This window comes from Pelobates fuscus, chromosome 7, assembly GCF_036172605.1.
Source record: "Pelobates fuscus isolate aPelFus1 chromosome 7, aPelFus1.pri, whole genome shotgun sequence".
Taxonomy (NCBI): Eukaryota; Metazoa; Chordata; class Amphibia; order Anura; family Pelobatidae; genus Pelobates; species Pelobates fuscus.
Genome location: NC_086323.1, coordinates 187,799,104 through 187,825,449, shown reverse-complemented (window position 1 = coordinate 187,825,449; position 26,346 = coordinate 187,799,104). Strand labels below are relative to the sequence as shown.

The following is a 26,346-nucleotide window of genomic DNA, read 5'->3' as shown; positions in this document are numbered from 1 at the left end:
GAGAAAAAAGCAGTACAGCTGCGACACCCTGCAGGCCTAAACGGTCAACTTACATACCTTAACCGCCCACCAACAGGTCGACCCTCAATCTGTCAGGAAGAACTGACCGGAGCGGTTTCGACCACACACAAGTCACCGGAGGGGTCAGACAGCGCACGACCTACCGCACTACAAGATGCCATCAGTGCAAGCCTCACCTAAAGGAATCGGCTAATCCCTTGGCAGACGGGCAGCATACCCTTCCCCGCAGCCATACCGGACGCGGTGCAGGTTGAGACACGCTGCAGCATACTAAGCAACATCAGATGGATATCGGGCTAACTGTCCCCACTGTGATGACCCTATGGCCACCAATTATATGCAAGAGACTCAGCGTGTAACCACACAGAAACGAACGCTACCCTGCTTTTACTTACTGGTGATACTTACAGTGTTTCTGGTTTATTTTTTTTTGTTCATGCATTGCCTCTTATCTGTATTTCTTAAACTCCTTCCTATGCTGGACGTAATCTAGATGGTTCATTTATATACAGTGATCCTTGTATGCATAGACTGGCTACGCGGGCTGTTCTGGTTTCCAATTAGTAGCCAGACGCGGCAATCTTGCGTCAAGCATAAAATATAATGGCGGCCACACCTTGAGGTAGATTACCGAGCTTAATCAGGTTGAAACGCTGTATACACTGGTTGAAACGCTGTATATTATTTTGTTTTTACTTGATATGATAATCTTACTGTCTAGCCAAGCCGGTTACCATTACCTAAACAGTATAATATCTTAAGTCGTTATCTAATGTTGCCTGCCGTATTAATAATGCAGCTTGAAATACCTAGCACAACTAAGTAGGCATAACCTATTACACATTGTGAGCCGAACCTAATATTAGCCGACGACACACTAACGTGTAGTAAAACACTAGTGTAGAGTGCACCGCCTGTTAACTCGCTGCCTTGTCATCCCTGCAGCCGTGTACGTAACACAAAGTTGGTAGCCCTATATTATGAAGACTACAAAAGCAGTGTTCACATTCTGTGTCTCTCCTCTGTCTTATCTTACATGCCAAGCTCCTATAGACCCATAACCACAGAGAGATTCTAAACAATTGTACATCTGGTGTCAGGGTAAACGTTTACACATCTCAGAAATGCGACACTATAGACACGACATACCATGCAACATAATCCTGTACGAGACTAAACCGTTTCTACGCTGGTCTAGCCTTGCGAGTCTACTACCCTACTATTGTTATAAAGCCAGTTATTTTCCTGTTAAAACAAAACAAAAATGTGCAAACCTATCATGCCACTGTTATTTCTATGCTTAACTATTCAATAACGCTGATGTGGCGTATGTTTATGCTTTGTAATCACATGCACGCAAAAAATAAAGAATTGAAAGAAAAAAAAATATAATTAAATTATCTCTCAGATACAGAAAAATCAAAAATTTCTATGACACCCCAAAAGACACATAAAACAACCATGTACCTCCTCAAGTCTTTGGGCTCCTGCCCAAAATAGTTCCATAGAATCTGCGGTAGAGGTCGGTCTCTTTCGGGAGCATGAAAACGTACAAAATACCGAATGGAGGCTTTGTTTAGAACACTGAGATGTAAACCATTATGATAGTGTTAACAGGGGTGATGGATGTTAACAAGCACATGGGTGGTCTGGATCTTTCGTGGTTTTGTTCGGTTGTCGAACAAAACAATGGGAAAAATTAGGTGAGCGCTGTTTTACCGAACAAACCAGGGAATCATAAGGGAACATAGGTCAATTCCGCCACAGTGGTTTACAGGCATCGGCTTATACACCGGCCTGGGTTTGGGGAGCAGAGAAGTTGGCGCACCGCCGTGTCAATCTTTTGGCCTTGTGTGATTCACCAGTGCGGCACAGAAGCTGTGAAGGAGCCATGCAGCACTCCTTACCTAATCTGATGGCAGAGCTTGATCCCAACTAAACCTCATGTGTGGTATAGGCTGAAGTCTGGATGCTGTTCCTCTTTAATGCCCTTATTTACAGCCTTAATTATTTTGTTATACTTTGGAAGCACTGCTTTACTTGTAGCCTTAGTTTACTTAGTTAACCTAGCCTTAGTTTACTTATTTAATTACAACAGATTTGTCTTAGTTGCTGACTCTCACATAGAGTCTGCTGTCCACTATGCTTAACTAATTCTGTCATGCATTACCTTTAATTTGCAGATAGCTAACATACCAGCACTCCTGATATACACCAGGTGGTTCTTATAATACCGTCTACCCATGAATAGACCATATAAAACGTTTCAATCCTATAACTTTATCTAATCATAATGTCAGTTTACATGGCGTGTTCTCTTCATGTTTATTGTTGTTTGTCTACTGACCAGTGGCGTACACACAACCCATGGGGCCCCGGTGCGAAAACTGATCTGTGCCCCCCCCCCCCCCCCGCGCTTACTCTGCGCGGGCTGGGGCCGCAACACATGGCGGCGGGCACCTGGTCGCAGGGCTGCGACCCGTGCGACCGCGGTATGTACGCCAGTGCATGCATAAACACATACACTTAAAGGACCACTACAGACACCCAGGTCAAATCAGCTCAATGAAGTGGTCTGGGTGCCAGGTCTCTCTAGTTTTAACCCTGCAGCTGAAAACATAGCAGTTTCAGAGAAACTGCTATGTTTCACTGAGGGTTAATCCAGCCTCTAGTGGCTGTCTCATTGACAACCGCTAGAGGATTTTCTGCGATTCTCACTGTGAAAATCACAGTGAGAAGACGCTGAACGTCCATAAGAAAGCATTGAGTAATGCTTTCCTATGGGCTGTTTGAATGCGCGCGTGGCAATTGCCACGCATGTGCATTCGGAGCTGAGAGGCGGATCGGGACGGAGAGATCCCCAGCGCCAAGGGAGCCCGGCGCTGGAGAAAGGTAAGTGCTTTAGACACACACACACACTCTCATGAACAGACGCACACATTTACTGACAGACACACACTCAGTGACAGACGCACACACACACTAACACACACAAACACTAACACACACAAACACTAACACACACACACACACACTAACACACACACACACACTAACACAAACTAACACAAACTAACACTAACACACTCACTAACACTAACACACTCACTAACACTAACACACTCACTAACACTAACACACTCACTAACACCAACACACTCACTAACACTAACACACTCACTAACACTAACACACTCACTAACACTAACACACTCTCTCAATAACACACACTAACACAAACTAACACTAACACACTCACTAACACTCACTAACACTCACTAACACACACTCACACACTCACACTAACACACTCACACACTCACACTAACACACTCACACACTCACACTAACACACTCACACTAACACACTCACACTAACACACTCACATTAACACACTCACTAACTCACTAACACACTCACTAACACTAACACACTCACTAACACTAACACACTCACTAACTCACTAACTCACTAACACACTCTCACTAACACACTCTCACTAACACACTCTCACTAACACCAACACACTCACTAACACTCTCACTAAACACACTCTCACTAACACACTCACTAACTCACTAACACACTCACTAACTCACTAACACACTCACTAACTCACTAACACACTCTCACTAACACACTCTCACTAACACACTCTCACTAAACACACTCTCACTAACACTCTCACTAAACACACTCTCACTAACACTCTCACTAAACACACTCACACGTTTTTTCTGTTTTTTTTTTTAATTTAATCCCCCCAGCCTCCTTACCTGTGTGAGAGCTGGGGGGATTCCCTGGGGTCCAGTGGTGTTGCTGGCCCTGCTGTCACCCGGCTGGCGCGCGCGCAAGGGAGCACTGTCCCCTGAGTGCTCCCTCTTCAGCTCCCTCGCACGCCGCGTACTGATACCGGAGCCGGAAGATGACGTCATCTTCCGGCTCCGGTAACAGTACGCGGTGCGCGAGGGAGCTGAAGAGGGAGCACTCAGGGGACAGTGCTCCCTCGCGCGCCCGCCAGCCAGCCGGGTGACAGCAGGGCCAGCCTCGGGGGGCCCGGAGGTGGCCGGCTCCTGGGCCCCCCAGCAGAAGAGGCTGGCCCTGTGGGTACATACCGGGTCGCAGGGGCGGCCGGGCCCCCTGGTGGGCCGGGCCCGGTCGCAGCCGCGACCCCTGCGACCCTGGTATGTACGCCACTGCTACTGACATATTCTACCTGCTCATCTTATTTTACAAAATTGTGCATGTCTTCTTGAATGTCCTACAACACACTAGACAAATGTCTGAATAAGCTTGCTGAATGGTGTTGGGGCATACCAAGCCTGAATGTATAACTATATGTATAGAAATATATATATATATATATATATATATATATATATATATATATATATATATATATATATATATATGATATCTATGAGTGGTCTAAACCCTTAAAGGACCACTATAGTGTCAGGAAAACAAACCTCAGGGTCCCCCCTCCTGTGGCGCTGAATGCGTTAAAACACCTTCAGCAGCTTACCTTAATCCTGCGCCGGGCTCCCTCGGCGCTGGTGATCTCTCCTTCCCGTCCGACATCAGCTCCCCCGTCCGACATCACTGGAGCCGAAGGCGCATGCGTGGCAAGTGCCGCGCGCACATTCAAAGTGTCCATAGGAAAGAGCATTTCTCAATGCTTTCCTATGGACACTCTGCGCGATGGATGCGAAATTCGCCTCCAGCGTCGCAGATGTGCCTCTAGTGGCTGTCTGGAAGTGGCTGGATTAACCCCAAATGTAAACATAGCAGTTTCTCTATAGTGTCCCTTTAAATTACAGTGGAACGAACACGGTACAAATTCTAAGTTTTGTTGTGGTTCAGAAGTTGGGCAATTAATTAATCTGTTCTTAAGTGGTTAAATGTGTGTAGGAATTTGGGATACTGCTCAAGTAACTTGCTTTTGTTTTGTGTATTTGGCCTTATAGTATTTTATTATGTCTTGTGAGTCCACAGGTAAATCCTAAACAGATCAATTAGTTTGGGTGTGAATTAAAAATAATTGAATTTTGATGAATATGCTCAAACTAATTTGTGTAGTGGTCATTATTTACAGAACCCAGTTCCAGATGCATTTACAATTTTCTTTTTCCATAGTCAGCAATACTTAAAGTATTCTATTAAACCTTTTTGTGATTCTAATTACGATAAAATAAATATCAATTTTACGATCAACTAGTAAAGTTAACAGTGTTCACATTTTCTCTCAGAACCATGTTCTGTTTTTTTTCCTACAGCTGTCTGGAGATAAAGACTTTTCAACATGGCATCAGGACTCTGAGGATTCAGGGAAATTAACACAGCAAGGAAGACCCACTGTCATCCGCTGGTCCGAAGGAGGCAAAGAGGTCTTTATATCTGGGTCATTCAACAACTGGAGTGCCAAAATTCCATTAATTAAAAGGTACAAACTAGTACTGTAACAATCATAGCTTAATATAGTAATCATGGGCGTCCGCGGGGATTTTTCAGCTTGTTCTGCTATTTTTCGTGTGAGATTTAAAATGAACTGCAGAGAGACAGGGATAGGAAGCTGCATCTATCCCTGCTTCTCTTTGCTGATTGAAACCGCAGGGGAGCAACACATGCAGCCAGAGACAGCCTATAGATCAGGTAAGTGAGGGATGGGGTGGGGGAGTTTAAAATAGCCTATAGATTAGGCAAGTGAGGCATGGGGGGGCAGCCTATAGATTAGGCATGGGGGCAGCCTATAGATTAGGCAAGTGAGGCATGGGGGGGCCGGCCTATAGATTAGGCAAATGGGGCATGGGGGGCAGTCTATAGATTAGGCAAATGAGGCATGGGGGGCAGTCTATAGATTAGGCAAATGAGGCATGGGGGGCAGCCTAATGATTAGGCAAATGAGGCATGGGGGGCAGCCTATAGATTAGGCAAATGAGGCATGGGGGGGCAGCCTATAGATTAGGCAAATGAGGCATGGGGGGCAGCCTATAGATTAGGCAAATGAGGCATGGGGGGCAGCCTATAGATTAGGCAAATGAGGCATGGGGGGCAGCCTATAGATTAGGCAAATGAGGCATGGGGGGCAGCCTATAGATTAGGCAAATGAGGCATGGGGGGCAGCCTATAGATTAGGCAAATGAGGCATGGGGGGGCAGCCTATAGATTAGGCAAATGAGGCATGGGGGGCAGCCTAATGATTAGGCAAATGAGGCATGGGGGGCAGCCTAATGATTAGGCAAATGAGGCATGGGGGGCAGCCTATAGATTAGGCAAATGAGGCATGGGGGGCAGCCTATAGATTAGGCAAATGAGGCATGGGGGGCAGCCTATAGATTAGGCAAGTGAGGCATGGGGGGGGAAGCCTATAGATTAGGCAAGTGAGGCATGGGGGGGGGGCAGCCTATAGATTAGGCAAGTGAGGCATGGGGGGGGGAGCCTATAGATTAGGCAAGTGAGGCATGGGGGGGCAGCCTATAGATTAGGCAAGTGAGGCATGGGGGGGGCAGCCTATAGATTAGGCAAGTGAGGCATGGGGGGGGGCAGCCTATAGATTAGGCAAGTGAGGCATGGGGGGGGCAGCCTATAGATTAGGCAAGTGAGGCATGGGGGGGCAGCCTATAGATTAGTCAAATGAGGCATGGGGGGGGGGCAGCTGGCACTCTAAGCCAATCAGTAGCTCCCTATTCATAAAAAAGTAAAAAACTTTTATGAACTGTCAACTCTAGCCAATCAGCGGCACCCATGCCTGACGTCAATCTGCACTTCCTGACACTCCGTTTCAGATGTAGAATACCACTGAGCAACCTGGAGCTGGAGGCAGCCTTTGGGGTTAAACCATTTGATAGCGGTTTAACCCCTTAAAGGAAAGAGAACACACAGGGGCTTCCTGGCATCATAGCATTTTAATTTGCTTAAAGGAACACTATAGTGTCAGGAATACAAACATGTATTCCTGACATCATAGTTGTGGAAACGCTATTCACCCTGGCTTTATGTGATAATTACTATGCTCCTCCCCTTCATGACACTGTCAAAAAGGGGCCAAGCATAGATGTCATTACAATTATGCCCCCCCCCCCCCCCCCCTGGAAAAATTCCTGCGGACGCCCATGATAGTAATTATGTGGTTCAAAACCTATATATCCCATTGTTTTTGTCAAACATCAGGCTCTTAAAGAAATACTCTTTGCACCATAACAACTTAATTTGAAGAAAGTTGTTATGGTGTGAAGAGGTTTCTGTGCACCAGCATACCTCAAGGGGCTAAAACTGTTAAGGAACAGTTGAATACGGCTCCCCATCGCTCTGCCCACCAACGTCCGCTGCAGAAGTGGTCATGGTGAGTGGAGTAACCCTGTTATTCAGAAAGCCTAGGACAGGGGTACCGCTAATGGGGTTAGAGCATCAGTAGCTCCCTATTCACAAAATGGCTTGATAAAAAAAATGTATATCTGTATATGTAAGTCTATCAGTGGACCGCTAACTGAGGCTTCCTCGAACTGTATCAGATGTTGATGGGCAGAGCAATCGGGCACTGGATTAAATATTTTGGAGTTAAACAGTTCCTTAACAGTTTAATCCTTGGAGGTAAGTCAGGGACCTCCTCATACCATAACAACTTAATTGTTATGGTGCCTGTAATGTCTCTTTAAGGTTTCCCCAGGAGCTAAAAACTCCTTTACCCAGTGGGAAAAAAATGCTATGCAACTATGAAGAAAATACAGATCACATGCAATGAATGCATATTAAAACCTGTGGGATTGCATGTAGTAAACCCCTGTGTCCTCAATATTTAGCATTTATGTTTCTCTGAGGTCTGATAAATAATAATAGTAAATCTAGAAATCCACACGCATCATGGAACTGGCTCCTTAGCAATCATTGCTCTTAATGTTGCTTTTTTCTGCCATAGTTCGTGGAAGAGGAGAAGTCAAAACATGTTTCTGTTATTTTCCTCATTTGTATAGTGTGGCCGAGCTGTGTCTGACTGAACTAAACTGTGGTGTCTGTCACTTGCTGTATTTGAAACATACTTTTTAATAGAAAATGGTGTGTCACCTGAAAGGTTAACACACGTTCGGTGATATTAAATGTTTTGCACAGTGGTTTAATTACCTTAGTTATTTGTGAAAGGCAAATGTAGCAATCCCTTGCTTATTTAGTGGTCCCTCCTCTTGTAATGCCAACTATGTAACAGTAGCACTTCCTGGAAGTGGAGACTGATTTCCACATGGTTAACACTGGAGACCCAGTGGATAGTTTAATCTCTCTTAGCACTGTGCACAGGGTGTGGGGGGATGGGGAATGATAATCTGCTAGTTGTGTTCCCAATCCATTTCTCCAACCTTTGTGCTGAGGGTTGGAGACCAAAATATATCCCATTATGTCCAGTCATCTGTTCCCATTATACACTTTAGTTGAGGGGTCCATAAGCTGCTCGCTTCCAGAGTTCATAGATAAGATGTTCAACTTTAGGGTTTTGTTCACCTACAGAAAAAAACTTGGCATGTTTATTTACTCATTGTTATGCAATTTGTTTTGTAGCCACAATGATTTTGTCGCAATTTTGGATCTTCCAGAGGGGGAGCATCAGTACAAGTTTTTTGTGGATGGTCAATGGGTTCATGACCCGTCTGAGGTAAATAGAAGCATCTTCTTGTGTTTAGGATGTCAGTTACTTTTGGCATTTAATTCCTCTTGTTTCATAGAGACGATTAGATGGCTTAAAAACCTTTATTTTGACAATGCATACTCCAAGTATATTTGCAGGAGTTTTTGTTTTGCACAAACAAATACAAAAAGGGTAAATAGAAGTACTAATATTGTTCTCAATGTAATTTGTCATCAAACTTAAAGTAACAATTTAGTTTGGATGACGAAGATGTATTCCTATAACTAATGTGTTCCTCTGCCCCTGCGCCCCCAGTATTGTAAATGGTTACATAAACCTTTAATCACTTACTCCATTCCAGCACTGGACAGACAGAGGTCAGTTGATGGGGAGACCTAATAAGCATGTGCAGCAAGTGCTGCACGCACATTAGGCCTTCCCCATAGGAATCCCTATGGGGTTTTTCTTGACGCTGGATGTCATGATGCAGAGTGTGATGACATCCAGTGTCCTTGAAACTCCAGGAAGCGCCTCTAGTGATTGACTGGTAGACAGACACTGGAGGCAGTCTTAGTACTGCCTCACTCAGACCACTTCAATGCGATGAAGTTGTCTAGGTGCCTATAGCATCATTTAAAGAGGGACTGTTACTTACCAGGTTTTGCAAAATTGGATTAGAGATAGATATATATATATAAAAAATTCCAGAGCCAGGCACTCCTCCTTACAAAAGCTTTCAAATATATGTATAGGCCTAGGTGCAATCCCGCGTTATATATAGAGAAAAACAATCAAGGGAGCACACTAGTTCTTGGTAATAGTGCAAAATTATTTACTGCATTCCAAAGAATACATCGCTGTGGTATACAAATAAATCAACGTTTCGACCCTGCTGGGTCTTTATCAAGATCACAGTGACAAATGAAAATTACTTACAATTTATACATAACCGTGTAATAAGCTTACCAGTAAGATGATCGGACAGCCGACAGACTGAAAACCCGGAAGTGAAGACCACCACGTGACATTGTGCGTGTGACGTAAAAAAATACGTATTACGTATCACGAAGATAGCGTAGTTACTAGGAAACTACGTTCAAAGAGTAAAAACAAACGCCCGATAAAAGCAAACCGGAGGAAAAAAGGCTACACCAGTCTACAGACATGTGCATAAAACAGGAGCTAAGCCCATCTCCCCAGAGTCTGCATCTCTATATATATATATATATATACAGTGTTTGCATATCCCTATGTATAATATGTATTTGTGAGAGGTGAAAAATAAAATTTCAATCATTGTTAGAAACTCCTGTCCTTCTACTTAGCAGTCAAAAGAGAATGTGTAGGGGCGGGGCTTGGACGCCATCCTGGACGGTCGCAGGCAGATTGAGCTCCTGCCTGAAATTGCTAATCAAGGGGTTTTAAAAGGGACAATTACCCCGGAATCGTTAATCCCCACACGAATGACCCCAACCTGCATTGCTTGTGCGACTCTGGAGCGGAATACAGACCCACCATTATCGCAAACCAGCAACTGTGGCCTCCACCCTCTTGCAGCCTGGGGCAGCCTTGGCGGGAGACGCGGCCGATCTCTCTGCCGGAGACGCCCCGGCTTTTACTTGTGTGAAAAGTCCGAGCCTTGCACTCCCCCCCCTCTGGGCCGGCGGGGGATATCCCGGCCCCCACCAAGCGAGTACTTACGCCTGCAGCGCTCCCGGGCGACATCAATAGAAGCAACCTACACGTGGCCTCCGAAAGATGGCCGACGGTGAAGCTGCACTAGCTCATCTACAACACAGCAACTGGGAAGCAGAATTCTGCCAAAGATTCGACATCATGTGCCAAAAGTATTGGACGGGCTGGGAGGAGCGGCGAAAACCCACTACAAAGCCCACATCTATGGCGCAACCCACAGCCAGAGCCCCGGTTCAGCACACCACTCTCCAACTGACCTCAAAACGCGCGCACAAACGAGATGGGCGACGCGTACACCCAAGCATGAAACCCTCCAAGCAGCAACCAGGGCTGAGACCCTCCGAAAGGCGACACCATCTTCGCCATGCACTCACCGCCAGGAAAGCCCAGGCTCGCAAACTGAAGCCACTCAGTGCACGGGGGACTTGCCAAGGCACCTACTGGGAGCAGCCCCTACTAAATCAGGAGCTGAGCTGGGTCTGGGACATCGGAAGCAGCATGAATGCCCGGCGGAGGAGTCAGAGCAGGAGACATACCGGCAGGAGACGCTGGAACAAACTCCCGTCTAGCACTGCCTCCCCGGCAGTACAGTGGCCTAAGCAGACGCAAGACAGATACCTACCCTCACAGAGGCCGGACAGGCAGCTACCTCGCAGCACTGCACAACAATACCCACCCACAGCACCTTGAAACCCGACCTCCAGAAGGGGCATCGGCTGACTCACTCGGCAAACCCAGAGACTCTGGCCTAGGTGGTCTCCAATTTATTCAGAGAGCTACTGGAACATGCCCCCCAATACCGCCACCATCGCTACACCTGGAGAGAAAACCACAGGAGACACCTTGCCGGGCCAGGAAATGGACTACCATTATAGCATACCAAAGGTATCGGGTGAGGTTACTTTTATTCCAGCCAGCCTCCTGAGGAAAGAGCGGGACTTAATGAGGATTCGCACTAATGTTAACTGATGAGTACCCATTAACACAACGTTACCTGATATCTGTTTGATAAGCATGCTATTACATAGATGGCAGCATTTAATAAGCCTGGCAGACCTAGCAATTAGTTAGTTTACACTTATAGGCTCATGTCCAGCCCTCATGTTTGTTTATCACATGTATGCATGTTACCACCATGCTGTTAGGTCTTCCAATATGTACAGTCTGCAGAAAAGGGACATTAGTCACGCAAACGCACACAGACTCTCTAATGCAAAGTTTTGCTTACATATGCTATGTGAATGTTTTGCAGTCAGATGTACCTAGCTAGTTTACCATGATCTAATTATAAAAATGCGCTAAGAATGCAAAGTTTTCTATGTGAATTAACCTAGAGAATGTGTAGGAGAAATGTAACAATGCTTCTTCATTTTCATTTGCAATGTTTGCCCTGGCATCTCCTTGTCTGAACTGGATTATGATGTCATTTGCAAATCTTTAATACAAATTTAAAGAAACTCTATATCGTTGGGAATACAAGACAAAATAAAACGAGACTCGATAAACAGGGCCGGATTAACATAGGGGCTAATGGAGCTGCAGCTCCAGGCCCAGGCCCATGGAATATGCCCATTTATTTTTTGCTAATTCTGCTGTGAAGAAGGCCTTAAGGTCAGTCACCATGCCTGATAGGTTGGCCTTAGTGGCTCTGACTGCCTTGGTGGTGCAGTTTGTTGCTTCTGTTGGGGTGTCTGGGTCGGCATATCGCTCAGGTACTCATCCTCTGAGGCAGAGAGTGACTCCGTCCCCATGGTTTGAAAGATGTGTGCCATTTTGGGCCTGCAAGCCTGGGACAAGAGTTGCCCGATATCGTGGGTATGTCCTGCGTCAGTGTTTCCCCATAGTGTGCTGACTCTCCCTCCGTCTTTCCCTGGCTTATGGAGGTAGTTTTTTGAGGATTCTGTGGCTGTTTTGCCGTAGTAATATCAGAGCTCGGGTTTCATGCAACTTGTCCCAGGATCCCACTTTTTTAACATTCGCTCACTGGGTAATATCTTTCACAGTCTAGTGTCTAGTGTCATTTGGAACACAGATTGGGTAGACTGCATTTGGTGCCATTCACCTCTTGTCATATGTCCAGTATGTCCTCCTCTGAGGCTTGGACTTGTGCTGTCACCAACTTTAGCTCTGTCCGAACCAGGTTTAGATCAGCACCGAACAGTTTCTTAATTTTTTAATTTTTTTTTTAATTCTTTATTTTTGAGTGCATAAGTAGACAAAACAGCTCACTCTGCCACAATAGCATTCACAAGCATCAACATAGTACATTGATATTACAATGGTGGCGTCTGAGCAATGCACATTTTTATATATAAATGTAGAAACAGAACATTAGTTAACATCGGTTGCCTTTTACATTTAAAGTGACTTACATTTTACATTTACATTTAAAGTGTCTTAATCTGCGCTGAATCGGTAGCTTGTTTGTAATTTCTTCATATTTGCTGTGTAAGAAGCAACAAGTGTGCCTGTAATGCCGCGACGGCAGTTACAGGCATTTGAAAATAAAAATAAACATAGTTATACATTTGCATGGTATTCGTGAAACCTGGCACAGTTTTCCAGTATTTATATTGCAAGCTGAATACAGGCTAGGAGGTTACATCTAACGTGGTAGGCCGTGTTAGGAGGCATTAAGCCTATGGTTAGTCCTGTATACGTATGAGTAGACGTGCAAACACGTATGAGTGTACTCAGCTTAGGGGATCAGGTCGCTTAGTTGTACAGGATTAGCTGTGAAGTACTATATAACAGAAACGTAGTGTGTGTACGCTGTCTAGCTATGGTATTCAATACACTCGAGTGAGTGAACATCATTGTTCGGTTACAGCTATGTGAAAACATTAGGTTAATCCCCTTAGGGGGGTCCCGGCTATCTAGGTGCAATTTCCCTCCGCCAGCATATGAACAATTTCGGCCTATGCCTTTCAACTAAATAAAATCAGTAGCGTTTGCACTGGATGCTGACTCAGTTAAGGATAGGGCAGAATTCCCATTTCTCTACGCGTGCGAGTGCACTTGTGAAGCCCTAACTATATGCAAGTAGGGACCCTAGACATCTTGGGTAGTAGATTAGAAGCAATATTGCGACACAAAACATAAAAGCAAAAAACAGAAAAAACATAAGTAATTCAGGAAAAGTTCGTCGCCACAAACTACCGGCGTACCGGAGTGGGGTTGCTTGGCTGCTGCATTTGCCCTTTTTTTAAAGCTGCAGATAAGGTCGCCTTGTGTGGAGGAGTGGGTGCTGTCATCAGACAACTTGGCGGTGCATATAGGGTGTGGATGTGGGTAGTGTTGTTACTGAGCATCTGGTGCGTGTGTGAATGCAGGGGCGGTAAGGTGACAGTGGAGTGAGCGTAGTGTGTGTCAGTCCTCCAGTGTGTGTGTGTGTGAGCGTTACTGTGTCTGGTAATACATTCTGCCATGTGTCAGCTGACGTGTCTGTGGTGTATTCGCTTGTGAGGTAGGGTATCGTAGGGGGAAAGAACGGGGTACAACCTTTGTAACAGTAGACTGAAGGCCTCATATCCGTCAATAACAGGGATCATTAAAACCATGGATAGTGTTCCTCAGACATTAAACATACAGTCTGGGCCCTTGGGCCGTTTGTGCCCTTCATGTGGTGACAGCTGCATAGGAGTCAGGTGTCCTTCCTTGGGGAATAAAAACTGTGGTTCTTGACGGATCCCAGGTGTGAGTCGAGGGGGGGGGTATTGCGCTCTCCCTGTTGTGCCAGCGAGTCCAAGGACAAGCCCATCTCCCGCAGTAGCGTCGCAGAGCTCTGTAGGTCTTGGATGTAGTGTGTTTCGCTTCCGTGCTTGACCGCTAGCTTGTGGGATCGGTGCCAGCGGTATTGAATCCCCCGTTGTTGGAGTAGGGAGGTGAGCGGTCGGAGCGATCGCCTCCATGCTAGTGTGCCGCTCGATAAATCGGCGTAGAATGATACCGCCATATTTTCGAAACGGAGGGGGGACTTGTCCCGCAGTGCTGTGAGGACCGCTGCTTTGTCCTTCCCGGATGGAAAGGTAAGTATTAAGTCCCTGGGGGCTGAGGCTGGCGCTTTGTTGGATTTAGGAAGTCGGAAGAAATTGTCCAGTATGATGGCTTTCCCCTGCCTCTGTGGTAGCAGGGTCGCCAGCATGCGCTTCAAAAAGTGTGGCATTTCTTGCGTAGAGATGTCGTCGGAGACCCCTCTGAGTTTGAGGTTGAGGGCCGCAAGGCGGCGTTCTTGTAACCGGGTCTGCTGTTGCAGGTCCTGTACGGTTATGTGGAGTTCGGCAATTTGTTGGGTGGTGATTGGGGAAGTCCCTTCCAGGGCCCCTATGCGGCCCGTCAGCCCTTGCAGGGCAGTGCGTACCGCCGTTATGTCTGCCAAGATGTTCCTTTGTAGGTCTGCCAGCAGTGCTTTGAGGACCTTTGTGGTCACAGGTGAGGAGTCAGACCTTGCTTTGGCGTGTTTCGGTGCTTGTGAGGGGGCCGGTGCAGGCATGGGCAGATACTCATCATCAGCGTCGTCAGACAGCCCATCCGAGAAGTTTGAGCAGCCACTGGAGAGCGCGGCCATTTTGGGCCCGCCGGCGCCATGCGCCTGCCTCCACATGTCCCCAATAGTAAGTCCGGGAGCGGGTTTATCAGTCGTTGGGCGCTTAGATTTGCGTCCCATGTTGTCCAGGCCGACCCGGAAAGCTCTTGAGGTCAGTTTTCGGATGTAAGGGTGTCGGTTTTCAGGCGTTTTGGCTTCTGTGAGCACGGAGCTACAGGCTTATGCGACCGTTCGCCTCCGTGGTCAGGCTCCGCCCCCCAGTTTCTTAATTTTTTTTGTAGCAGGTTACGGAGGTCGTGTTTGGTTGCGAGAGCCAGATCATGCCTGTCAGCCTGCATTAAATGGATCACGTGAAGCTGGTGTCTTGGTCAGGCTCAGCCACTATCTTATGGGCTGCGGGATGCTGTAGCATGACCCAGATATCCCAGGTATCTTTGCATGCTTGTGATTTTTGGGATCGTCTTCCCATGTTGGTGCTTGTGTGCAGCTGCCTCTCGGTGAATGGCCAGGAAAGCCTTCTAGAGAGTAAACGACAATGGCACTGGACAATTGAATGTGCTTCATCTTTCCATAAGTCAAAAGAACTAGTTCTTAGTTCACGTCTTGTAGTACATTACAACTTGGAAAATGCAGTTTTTATTGATTGTGACCTCTATCACCATAGCATAGTATTCACATAGACTTTGCTTGAAAAGTGGAAAATAAAATATATCTGATTGTGGTGTATACACAGTCTAGATGGCCAGAAGTTGCATTCAAGTCACAGACCACTGCGAAAGCTACTGTTACAGCAGTACAGACCTATTTTCAACATTTGGCCTGCCCAAAGTGCTTGTTTCAGATAATAGACCACAATTTGTTTCTAGGCAATTTCAGACTTTTCTCAAGAAAAATGGTATTTGGCATCATCGAGCAGCACCATATTATACTGCTACTCATGGTCAAGCACAACATTATTCAAACGCTAAAGGGTTTTCTGAGGAGCCTGGAAACAGAAGCAATTGTTAACTGTATGTTTTGGGGTGTTTTTGCTATCTATGTCCTGGACCTAAGAGTTAATGTAATTATGTTTGTGCTTTTACTGTAGGCCCCTCTCAGATCCAGTGGAGAATGCCCCTGGAATATGTAATAAGTAGCCCCTTGCATGAGGAGTTTCATATAAGGCCAGTTGTGTCTACCATTAAACCAGTTCAGCTTCACCCTCATCACAGAGCCTTGTTTCGTGATTGTAGGGAACCGCTATACCTGCTTTATAACCGCTTGGATTACTGCTTGGGAATACTACAGCATTACTCATACTAGGGGGAAAGGACATCTCTGGCGGTGGAAACCCCTCTTCTCTCGGGGTGGCCGCCACAACCACTTACCACTTTTGTCTGGCTTGAAAATGTACTATTAATGAAAACCCTCTCTATCTTTAAGTCAATATTCTACCCAAGAACAAGAATTTTCATTTAGACCAGTTTCTTTTAGTGTGGACACTAGCGTATTGTGAAATTTACAAACATGTAACTTGTGCATGAGCACCCTATATATTTATCTGTTAGTCTTTCATAGCACTTATTTTTCTGTAAAGAGCTAACATGTTTGTAGCATTCCTAACGTAACATAATAAAACGAATGTCCATTAGGCTGTTTGGTACAGTAGATAAGATACCCAGATGTGCATTTCTTTTTCCTCCCTAAATCTTTACTCTTGAAAAACCCAGTATTAACTACTTTTTTTCTGTCATATGGTGGCAGTACCAGTGGGTTTTGCTCCTTCCTGTGGACAAGCATCTAACAAGCTTAATTAAATCAACAAAACCCCTCCCCCTTGCCCTATAAGAAGGGCTATCCGGCAAAACCAGTTTCCTTTCTTGTCCCGAGAGGGAAGGACACAGCATCTGGAGGGTGAGACACACAGGCTGCTGGTCTGGGGGATTCCGGTCCGAGAGCTGCCCGGGCGGTTAGCTGAGAGACCATGCTACCTCCGTTGTGGTTACGGAGCAAATGGATACTTTGCCTCTTATGCCGAGAAGGTTCCGGCGAATACTTTCTGGAGGCGGTCTTGATGACCTGCGCACAGCGGTGGAACGCACACCCGGGAGGTGATGCGTTCCACCAAAAGTTTCCGGTGGTGCGCATGCGCATGCCGAAACTTTATAAAAAAAAAAAAAAAAAAAAAAAAAGCGAAGTTTTGATGCTCGGCATAGACGAAGCTGTGCAGTACCCACTGACAGCATGGATGCTTGCCAGAAGTGGTACGCCGTGTCACCAACCCCCCCACACGGTTCAGAGGCATTTTGAGGTAAGGTGAATTAATCTTTCCTTCAAAATGATCTCTGTAAAAGTTTAGACACTTAATTTGCAAAGTGTGAAGCCACGTGGTAAGAAGAGGACGAAGATGACGATTTGCTGTGAACAGTATATGTTCCCACGATATGCTCTAGGAGGAGTTACTGTGAGCAGTATATGTACCCACTTTATGCACTATTATGAATTGCTGTGAGCAGTATAGGTACTCTCTATATGCTCTATGACGAATTGCTGTGAGCAGTATATGTACTCGCTATATGCACTATGACGAATTGCTGTGAGCAGTATATGTACTCACTATATGCACTATGACGAAGTGCTGTGTGCAGAAGATGTAGGCAATATATGCACTACGACGTGTTGCTGTGAACGGTATATGTAATCACTATATGTTCTATGACGAGTTACTATGAGCAGTATATATACTCACTATATGCACTATGATGAATTGCTGTGAGCAGTATATGTACTCGCTATATGCACTATGACGAATTGCTGTGAGCAGTATATGTACTCACTATATGCACTATGACGACTTGCTGTGTGCAGAAGATGTATGCAATATATGCACTACGACGTGTTGCTGTGAACAGTATATGTAATCACTATATGTTCTATGACGAGTTTCTATGAGCAGTATATATACTCACTATATGCACTACGACGTGTTGCTGTGAACAGTATATGTAATCACTATATGTTCTATGACGAGTTACTATGAGCAGTATATATTCTCACTATATGCACTGACGTGTTGCTGTGAACAGTATATGTAATCACTATATGTTCTATGACAAGTTACTATGAGCAGTATATATATTCTCACTATATGCACTGTTGTGTTGCTGTGTACAGTATATGTTACCACTATATGTTCTATGACAAGTTACTATGAGCTCACTATATGCTATATGACGTGTTGCTGTGAGAGTAAATGTACTCACGTTATGCTCGGACGAGTTCTGTGAGCAGTGTATGCACTCACTATAGGCACTATGACGAGTTGCTGTGCACAGTATATGTACCCACTATATGCTCTGTGTGTGAGTGTCTAAGATGACTCAGCCTCAGTAGGGGTACACACTATAAAGTCCTTGTATAAGGACAAGAACCTCTTTAGATGTATCCACTAGAGGCTCTATGTCGCATTGTTTTGTTATCCACTCGACCTTAGTAGATGCACCCACTATATGCTCTATGCCGAGTTTGAAGTGTGGCCTCCGCTTCATTAGTTGTATGCACTGTATTCGTTAGGAATAGAACTCAACCTCCGTGCATGTCCTGTTTAGGAGTTACTTGAGGACTCAGCCTTAGTATATGCATCTACTATATAATCTGTCGAGTTGATGTGTGGTCTCAACTTCAGTAACCACTATAGGCTATTTTAGGAGGGTTCATTTCCTTTTATATACTCTACTGTCTAAAGAAGTACTGTTGTGTATATTAAGGCGATTATTTTAATTTTTGGAGATCAGACGGAGCGTACAGAGGGAAAAATTTCTGAGACCGTACGTTTCCCCAGCAATCCATATATTCTATTGCCTATTCATAAGAGTCCCTAGATCTCGTAACATGTTAAAAAAAAAAATAAAAAAAAAAATTCCACTGTTTTCTCTCCCCGATCATAGAAGAAGGGGTGTTGGTAGTAGCAGATCCAATTTTCAAATTAGATTGAGTTCATTTCAGGAAGTCTGTCTTCCGTCTAATGTTTTCTGGTTGGGGATCGCTACAGATGCTCTTTTTTAATCCCTTTCATGTTTCGTGGTAATGATTAAGGGAAAATCCGCAGATGCCAGGGGTTTTAAGGTGTATTGCCACCCTTCATCTCTTCATTCCGTAGATACGGCAGAAGGCTGTAAATATTCATGCGCACTCTTGTACAGGGTTGGTACATCAACCGGCAGGGAGGAACCGGTGTAGGCGCTCTCTCTCTCTCCTGCATGCGGTTATCTTGCTGAGGTGCAAATTCATCTAGTAGATATTTCGGTAGTTCCTTTCAGAGGGATTGACATAGCCGTCGAGCTCAGAGAGGGTAATTGGATAGGAAGTTTGGTCCTTATGTCCGTGTAATTTGACTCTCTGGAGTGGAAAATTGTTGTTCCAGCCAGGGCTCTGTTGACAAACTTTTCAACGACCAAGTCACTTCCTGTTTCAGTACAGGTCCCTCGGTGATGGATTACTCTCTTTGTAATGTGTCTTACTTCCGCTTACGTTTTTTTTTTTTCTAGTTGTCTTAGAAAATTAGGTCTATCGGAGCCTTATCCTGGTTCTTATTCCAGGCTGAGCATAAAGATTCTGATTCCCAAACGTTTTAAGCTCTATCGGTCTCATGATGTATAGGGATCTACCCTAGTGGTTCTGTAGAGTTCAGGTTGATAGCCTGACTACGGCTAGGGTTCTTCTTCATCATCTAGGTCTGCGGGAAGATTTGTTTAGCTATGTTGCTTGGCAACTATATGTCCTGTTTAAAGGTCTACTTTCTGATAAGGGTTAGAATTTTTTGAGGGGGATTTTGGGAACACCCCTGCTGGTGTGTTTCATTCGTCTAAAAACCCTTGCTTTAATGTCTTCTGGTTTTTTGTTCGGCAGGCTTCGGCGTTTTCTGCTTTGAGGTCCAGGCCTTCAAGCCTGAGAATCCTGCTGTTCTTAGAGTTTACATCCAGATTTTAAGCTTGAGGTTTTTTTGTAATCTGCCAGGTCCAGACATCCTCCTAGAGTTCTGTTTTCCCTTCCTGCTATTTTTTTTTTTTTTTAGGTAACACCCGTTCGATCCTGTTAAAGGGTTTCCCTTACAAGTTTTGTTTCTCCAGGACACCTTCTTGGGGGCCATCTTATCGGCTAATAGGTTCAGAGAGCTTCAGTCGTTTTCATCCCCAGATGATATTTCAGTATTGCTCATGGACACGGTGGTTCTTCACGCTAAACATTTTTTTTCTTTCTTTCTTTTGCCCTACGGGTTGGTACTAAGTGTAGCTTGAAGGAGCTTTGTAATGTCTCTTTTCCTAGGACTGAAGAGCTCAGTTATTCTGGTCCTCTGTTTGTTATCCTCCCATAAAAGGTGTAAGGATACAGTGATTCCTGCAACTCTTTTGTTTCATTTGACTCAGGCGAGTATGTTGGTTGGCCATTTTCTCCCGGTGGTCTTCAAGTTCCAGCTTCTCTCAGGACGCTTGGAGTATTGGCTGCCTCTGGGTCAGTAAGAACACTTGTTTTTTCTAGTGGCCATCTGTTAGGCACCATCTTGGGCTTCCATTCCACATTTTCATAAAGCTCTACAGGTTAGAGATGTTCTCATCCTCTGAAACTGCCTTTTAGGCGTATAAGTTGCGACCTACGGTGACATTGAACCCGCCCTAGTTAAGGATCTTGCTATATCCCACTGGTACTGCCACCATATGACAGAAAAAACAGAAATTTTTACTTACCGTAAATTCTTTTTTTCTTAATATGGTGGCAGTACAGCTTCCCTCCCTCTATATTACATTTTCTTGATTCAGTATGAGTTCTATTTGGGATTTTTCTTGCTACTTACTGAGGTTGGTTTTGCCGGATAGCCCTTCTTATAGGGCAAGGGGGAGGGGTTTTGTTGATTTAATTAAGCTTGTTAGATGCTTGTCCACAGGAAGGAGCAAAACCCACTGGTACTGCCACCATATTAAGAAAAAAAGAATTTACGGTAAGTAAAAATTTCTGTTTTTGTAATTCTTTATTTTTGATGTGCTTAAAAGGTACATGCGTGCCAGTAATGCCACAACAGCAATTACTCGCATTTTAAGGTAGACATTATGCGGCAAGAGGAAATACAGCACAATTTTTGTTTTTATGAACATGCTTACGAGTAGCTTGGCACAGGTTATCAGTCGCTTTACTACTGTTATGGGTCGCATCAATACTGTGATCAGTCGCTTTACTACTGTTATGGGTCGCATCAATATTGTTATGGGTCGCATCAATATTGTTATGGGTCGCATCAATACTGTGATCAGTCGCATCAATACTGTGATCAGTCGCATCAATACTGTGATCAGTCGCTTCACTACTGTTATGGGTCGCATCAATACTGTGATCAGTCGCATCAATACTGTGATCAGTCGCATCAATACTGTGATCAGTCGCATCAATACTGTGATCAGTCGCTTTACTACTATTATGGGTCGCATCAATACTGTTATGGGTCGCATCAATACTGTGATCAGTCGCATCAATACTGTGATCAGTCGCATCAATACTGTGATCAGTCGCATCAATACTGTGATCAGTCGCATCAATACTGAGATCAGTCGCATCAATACTGGGATCAGTCGCATCAATACTGGGATCAGTCGCATCAATACTGGGATCAGTCGCATCAATACTGGGATCAGTCGCATCAATACTGTGATCAGTCGCTTTATTACTGTTATGAGTCGCATCAATATTGTGATCAGTCGCATCAATATTGTGATCAGTCGCATCAATACTGTGATCAGTCGCATCAATACTGTGATCAGTCGCATCAATACTGTGATCAGTCGCATCAATACTGTGATCAGTCGCATCAATACTGTGATCAGTCGCATCAATACTGTGATCAGTCGCTTTACTACTGTTATGAGTCGCATCAATATTGTGATCAGTCGCATCAATATTGTGATCAGTCGCTTTACTACTGTTATGGGTCGCATCAATACTGTTATGGGTCGCATCAATACTGTTATGGGTCGCATCAATACTGTGATCAGTCGCTTTACTACTGTTATGAGTCGCATCAATACTGTGCTCAATCGCTTTACTACTGTTATGAGTCGCATCAATACTGGTAAACTTAAATGATTTTGGTTGCTTATACAGGCAGTTAGCAACTAATATCTAGTATAAGTCAAAGGAACACCGTTGGCAGTAACAATTAGTAGGTTAACCCCTGGTATTTTATAGGATGCCCTGACATGAGTGAGATGGTAACTGGTGGTGTGGGGATACATGTGTAACTTAAATGCTGGGGTTAGCTTGGGACAGGTTCTGCTGGGTGTGTGGGACCTCTATGGTCGGACTCGGGCGATGGGGGACATTGTGATGTAAGCAGTTAGAGTTAGCTAAGCTAATGCTTCTGCATATCCCCCCCTCCCCTCGACTGGCTGCTATTCACCCAATGCCCGTTGTGGCTATCAGAGTTCCGTCTGTAATGAGTGTCCCAATTGGATCCTCTGTGGCGCAGCAGGGTGAGGGGATCCTCCAGCCCTCGGCTTGCGGGGAGGTGTGTAACCCTTGACCGCTTCCTCTGGTGCTTCTGATCAGGCCTTTGGTTCTCTTTCGGATGGCTTCTCCGGTCGGAGGCTCAGCCTTGGTTGTAATCCGTGGTGTGTTCACTCGTTTGGTGCCGATGCTCGCATCCACGGGTGGAGAGCGTTGGGTTGATCCGTGATGGGCGCGGGTGCGTTGGTTCGGTGCGGCTGGCTTAGCCGTATCGCTCTCGTGTGTGTGGGGGCAGACGTTTGCGCTCGAGCTGCCTATGTTGCCGGTTTCTCTTGGCTGTGCTTGGGAGCCGGTGCCTGCGCCCCAGTGGCCGGGCTTTGTGTCCCTCCATGGTTGCTTTTGGCGCCCACAGGGCCGGGAGGTTGCCTGGAAGACCCTTGTTGGAATGTCATATTGTCGTCTGCGGGTGAGAGGCCGGATCCATGAGGCCACCGTTTTGGCAGCTTGGCGATAAGGCACTCCCCTGCTGCACAATATCGCACAGAAGTGCAAGCATAGTCGGTCCAGGGTTTCCAGGGGGTGGGAGGGTACCCTCGTGCTCCCTCTCCCTGTGTCTCGCCTGGCGGCCATTTTAGGTGTGCCTCGCCGGTCCTGTGTCTCGGCATGCTTTGTGGCTGACCTGACTGTTCCGCCAACCCGGCTCACCTGTCTTGTGGGGACCGGGATGACCCCCGCCGGTCCTGGGGGGGGGGGGGGGTAGGAGACCCTCAGCGTGTCTTGTGGGGTTTGGTGCCGGTAGATTGGAGCGCTCTCTATTCCCAGCATGATGGGGTTAATTGGGGGGAGTCACCCCTTGAATGTTATCAACCAGGTGCATGTAATTAACCAGCCCTAGGGTTTTAAAAGGTTAGCCTCTGAAGACATCAGGGAGTCTAACAGCTGGGAGAGAGGAGGTAGTTAAGCCTGAGACTCTGAGAAAAAGGTACTGTGTGAAACCTGCTAAAAGTGCTGTATTTCATTTTGTTTAAAACTGGAAACTAGATTAGCTGGCCAGTTGGATAGTTAGTAACACTGTTGTTTAGTAAGTCTCCAAGTTGGTTTATTTTTTTATTTTGTGGGAGAGCACAACCTTGTATAAATTGTGGAAAGTGACAATAAACTGCAGTACTATTTTATCCTGACTGTTGCACTTGAAGTTTATTGTGAAGAGCCTGGCCATCCTGCCACAATATATATATATATATATATATATATATATATATATATATATATATATATATATATGTATATTCCCACCCCGATCCAAAGTTGTATATACTATAATGGATGCTTACTGCCAGTACTGACTAGAACAGCTAATCTGAGCAATTTACGATTTTAAAGAGATCTCATGAATTCATACATTTCTAATCTAAACTTTAATAAAGCTGTTATAAAGATGAAAAGTATTTGGGGGGTTGGATTGCTCTCTTTGGCTACCAATTTCACATATTCTAGTTTAGCCACTCTACTTGAGTCTACTTGAGTCTTTGCATGCGTTATTGGCTTCCTTATGTCTTTTATAGGATGCCTCTTCTTATTATTTTTAATCTCTTGGTTTACTTTCCCACTAAGCCACATTAGTTTCAATTTTCTTCTTTCATATTTATTACCCAATGGTACATATAACATATCCCAACCAATAATAATTGATTTTCCTCCTTTTGCCCCAAGCAAATATCTTCCATTAAGCTTCCACATTTTCCTTGTCACATTCTACTTACTTAATAGTTGTCTTTAATACGTGGTTGACATACAAACCTACCCCACCATCCTTTCCTGTTTTATACTTCTTCATAATTAATGTGTAACCATTTACGTTAACAGCCGAGTCATGTGTCTCATCCTACCATGTTTCTGCTTTGCCTATTGTCTTGTATGTGTTGCCTCTAGTTCCCCATTTTGTTATTCAGGCTCCTTGCATTAGTAACCATACATATAATAATTTCATGGGCCACTTCTAAATTATGAGAATTTTTATGTCTATTACCTAGCTTCTCTTTCCCCTACTTCCATCTCCACCTTACAGTGTTCTAAGCTAAAGCCCATCTCCTTTCTATACTATCGCCATTTTGTAGATTTCTATGTCCCTCTGATGGATGTTAGACATGGAGACATACAAATCAACTTCGACCACATATAACATACAAGCTGGCAACGCCATGCAACTGGACACGGATATCTGGCATGATGACGTTTCTGAAGTCTGCAATATACCTGCTCCTAAGACTCAAGATACAGATAATCTTCAATATATTATAGGGGATGATTTGGAGGTGATATCCCACAACATTCAGGAGCAAGAAGGTCCAAGCCACCGTACAAGTAACAATGAAGGCCATAGTCAACAAAACACTGGTCATTCCACAAGCAAAAGAAAGGGCCACAAACAGCTGGCAACCGAAAGTCCAAAGTGAGAAGGCGTAAATGTTATTTTTGTAGGAGTAAAACAAAGTATCCTGAAAAAAATGATTGTGAAAATGGAAGATGATGGTCAAAATGATACAGATTAAGAAAACATATTTAAATTGTTAATTTATTATATTTGACTTTTTACTCTTTGTTTTTCTTGTTTTGTTTGTTTGGTTTGTTTATTACTCAGGAAATGATCGTAGGTCTCCCAAACTGTAGTTTGGTTTCTCTGCCAGGCCGATGGGAGTCACCTTTCCAATTGGAATCTTTTCCTCCTCTCCTATGCTTTTGTCTACCCCTGTATCCATCTCTTTATTTTTTTCTTCTTCTTATTGGACCGTACTTTTTGTCATAACTCTAAATATGGTGCAGTTTGTGTCCTCGTTTCACTTGCAATTTACTATTGTCTTGTATGGTAAAATTCTCAAACATTTTAAATTACAAAAAAATATACATAATATATTTTTCTATTTGGAATGTTCTTGGATCTGTTAAGATTGCCTCCTCCTGTCATTTCGACGTTGAAAGGGATAAAATCCCTTTGTTCCAGCCTCTATGCTGCTGCTTGAAGCCACCATCTGTGACCGATCATTATGGATGACTTGTGTCCAGTCAGATGCTCTGAAATCACTAGCATACTGTCAGGATCTTACCTGATGCAGAGTTATACGCTCATCCTTGCAAATAAATACAGACCAAGCCACACACGGAAACGTTAATCCACAGATGACCGACACTCACTGATAGCTTCACACAACGGTCGGGGAGACAGGAACTCCACGAGCTCCCTATCATTTTCAACCTCGACAGCGAGCTGGGCCACCCAGCACCACGAACCGCTATGAACCCGGAGACATATACGCCTGACAACGATCGAAACACAGTTCTCTTGACTATTCACAATAGTTGACATCTTGGCACAACACCACACAAACTCCTGTAATACCGTACCCGGTAACCTCGACAACTAAAACTTTTACCACTATACACCACTCCTGCTGACATCCTTCCACCTATTGTCTTATACTAAAAATGAAAATGTGCGAAAACCTCAACTGCCATAATGTTATATTAACTGAACCACTTGAAAATTCTGACTCCTGCTGTTGTGGCAGAGTAAACATACATGTAAACGTATGCACAACGCAAAAATCTTACTGTTATATACTTCTAGTTTAACCTATTGGCAATTTGCATGTCTTTATTACCTCACTGTTCATATATTGCCTTACTGTGAATAAGCTTGTTTTCTTTAACAAAACAAAAATGTGCAGTATATCTTGACCTATCCGTTTAAACATTGTCATTATACCTCGTGTCATAAGACATTACAAAAGCTTGTATTTAACACTGCATGTCCAAAATAAAGAATTGAAGAAAAAAAAAAAGATAAACAATAACAGGAACCAGAGTCAATAAACTGGCACTGGAAACGGTCGCACAAGCCTGCAGCTCCGTGCTCACAGAAGCCAAAACGCCTGAAAACCGACACCCTTACCTCCGAAAACTGACCGCAAGAGCTCCCCGGTGTAGGAAATTGGCATTCCG

General features: G+C 44.6%; 1 protein-coding gene across 2 annotated transcripts in view; it reads left to right on the top strand.

Annotated features, from left to right (window-relative positions):
* PRKAB2 (protein kinase AMP-activated non-catalytic subunit beta 2) overlaps positions 1-26,346 on the top strand; it is a 172,279-nt gene that overhangs the window by 15,687 nt on the left and 130,246 nt on the right. For both annotated transcript variants that reach the window (XR_010084031.1, XM_063426976.1), the window contains exons 3-4: positions 5,299-5,465; positions 8,570-8,663. Coding sequence is in view for 1 of the 2 variants with exons in the window: in XM_063426976.1 (XP_063283046.1) it covers positions 5,299-5,465; positions 8,570-8,663 (261 nt within the window). In the remaining variant the exon portion in view is untranslated. The remainder of the gene's footprint in view (positions 1-5,298; positions 5,466-8,569; positions 8,664-26,346) is intronic.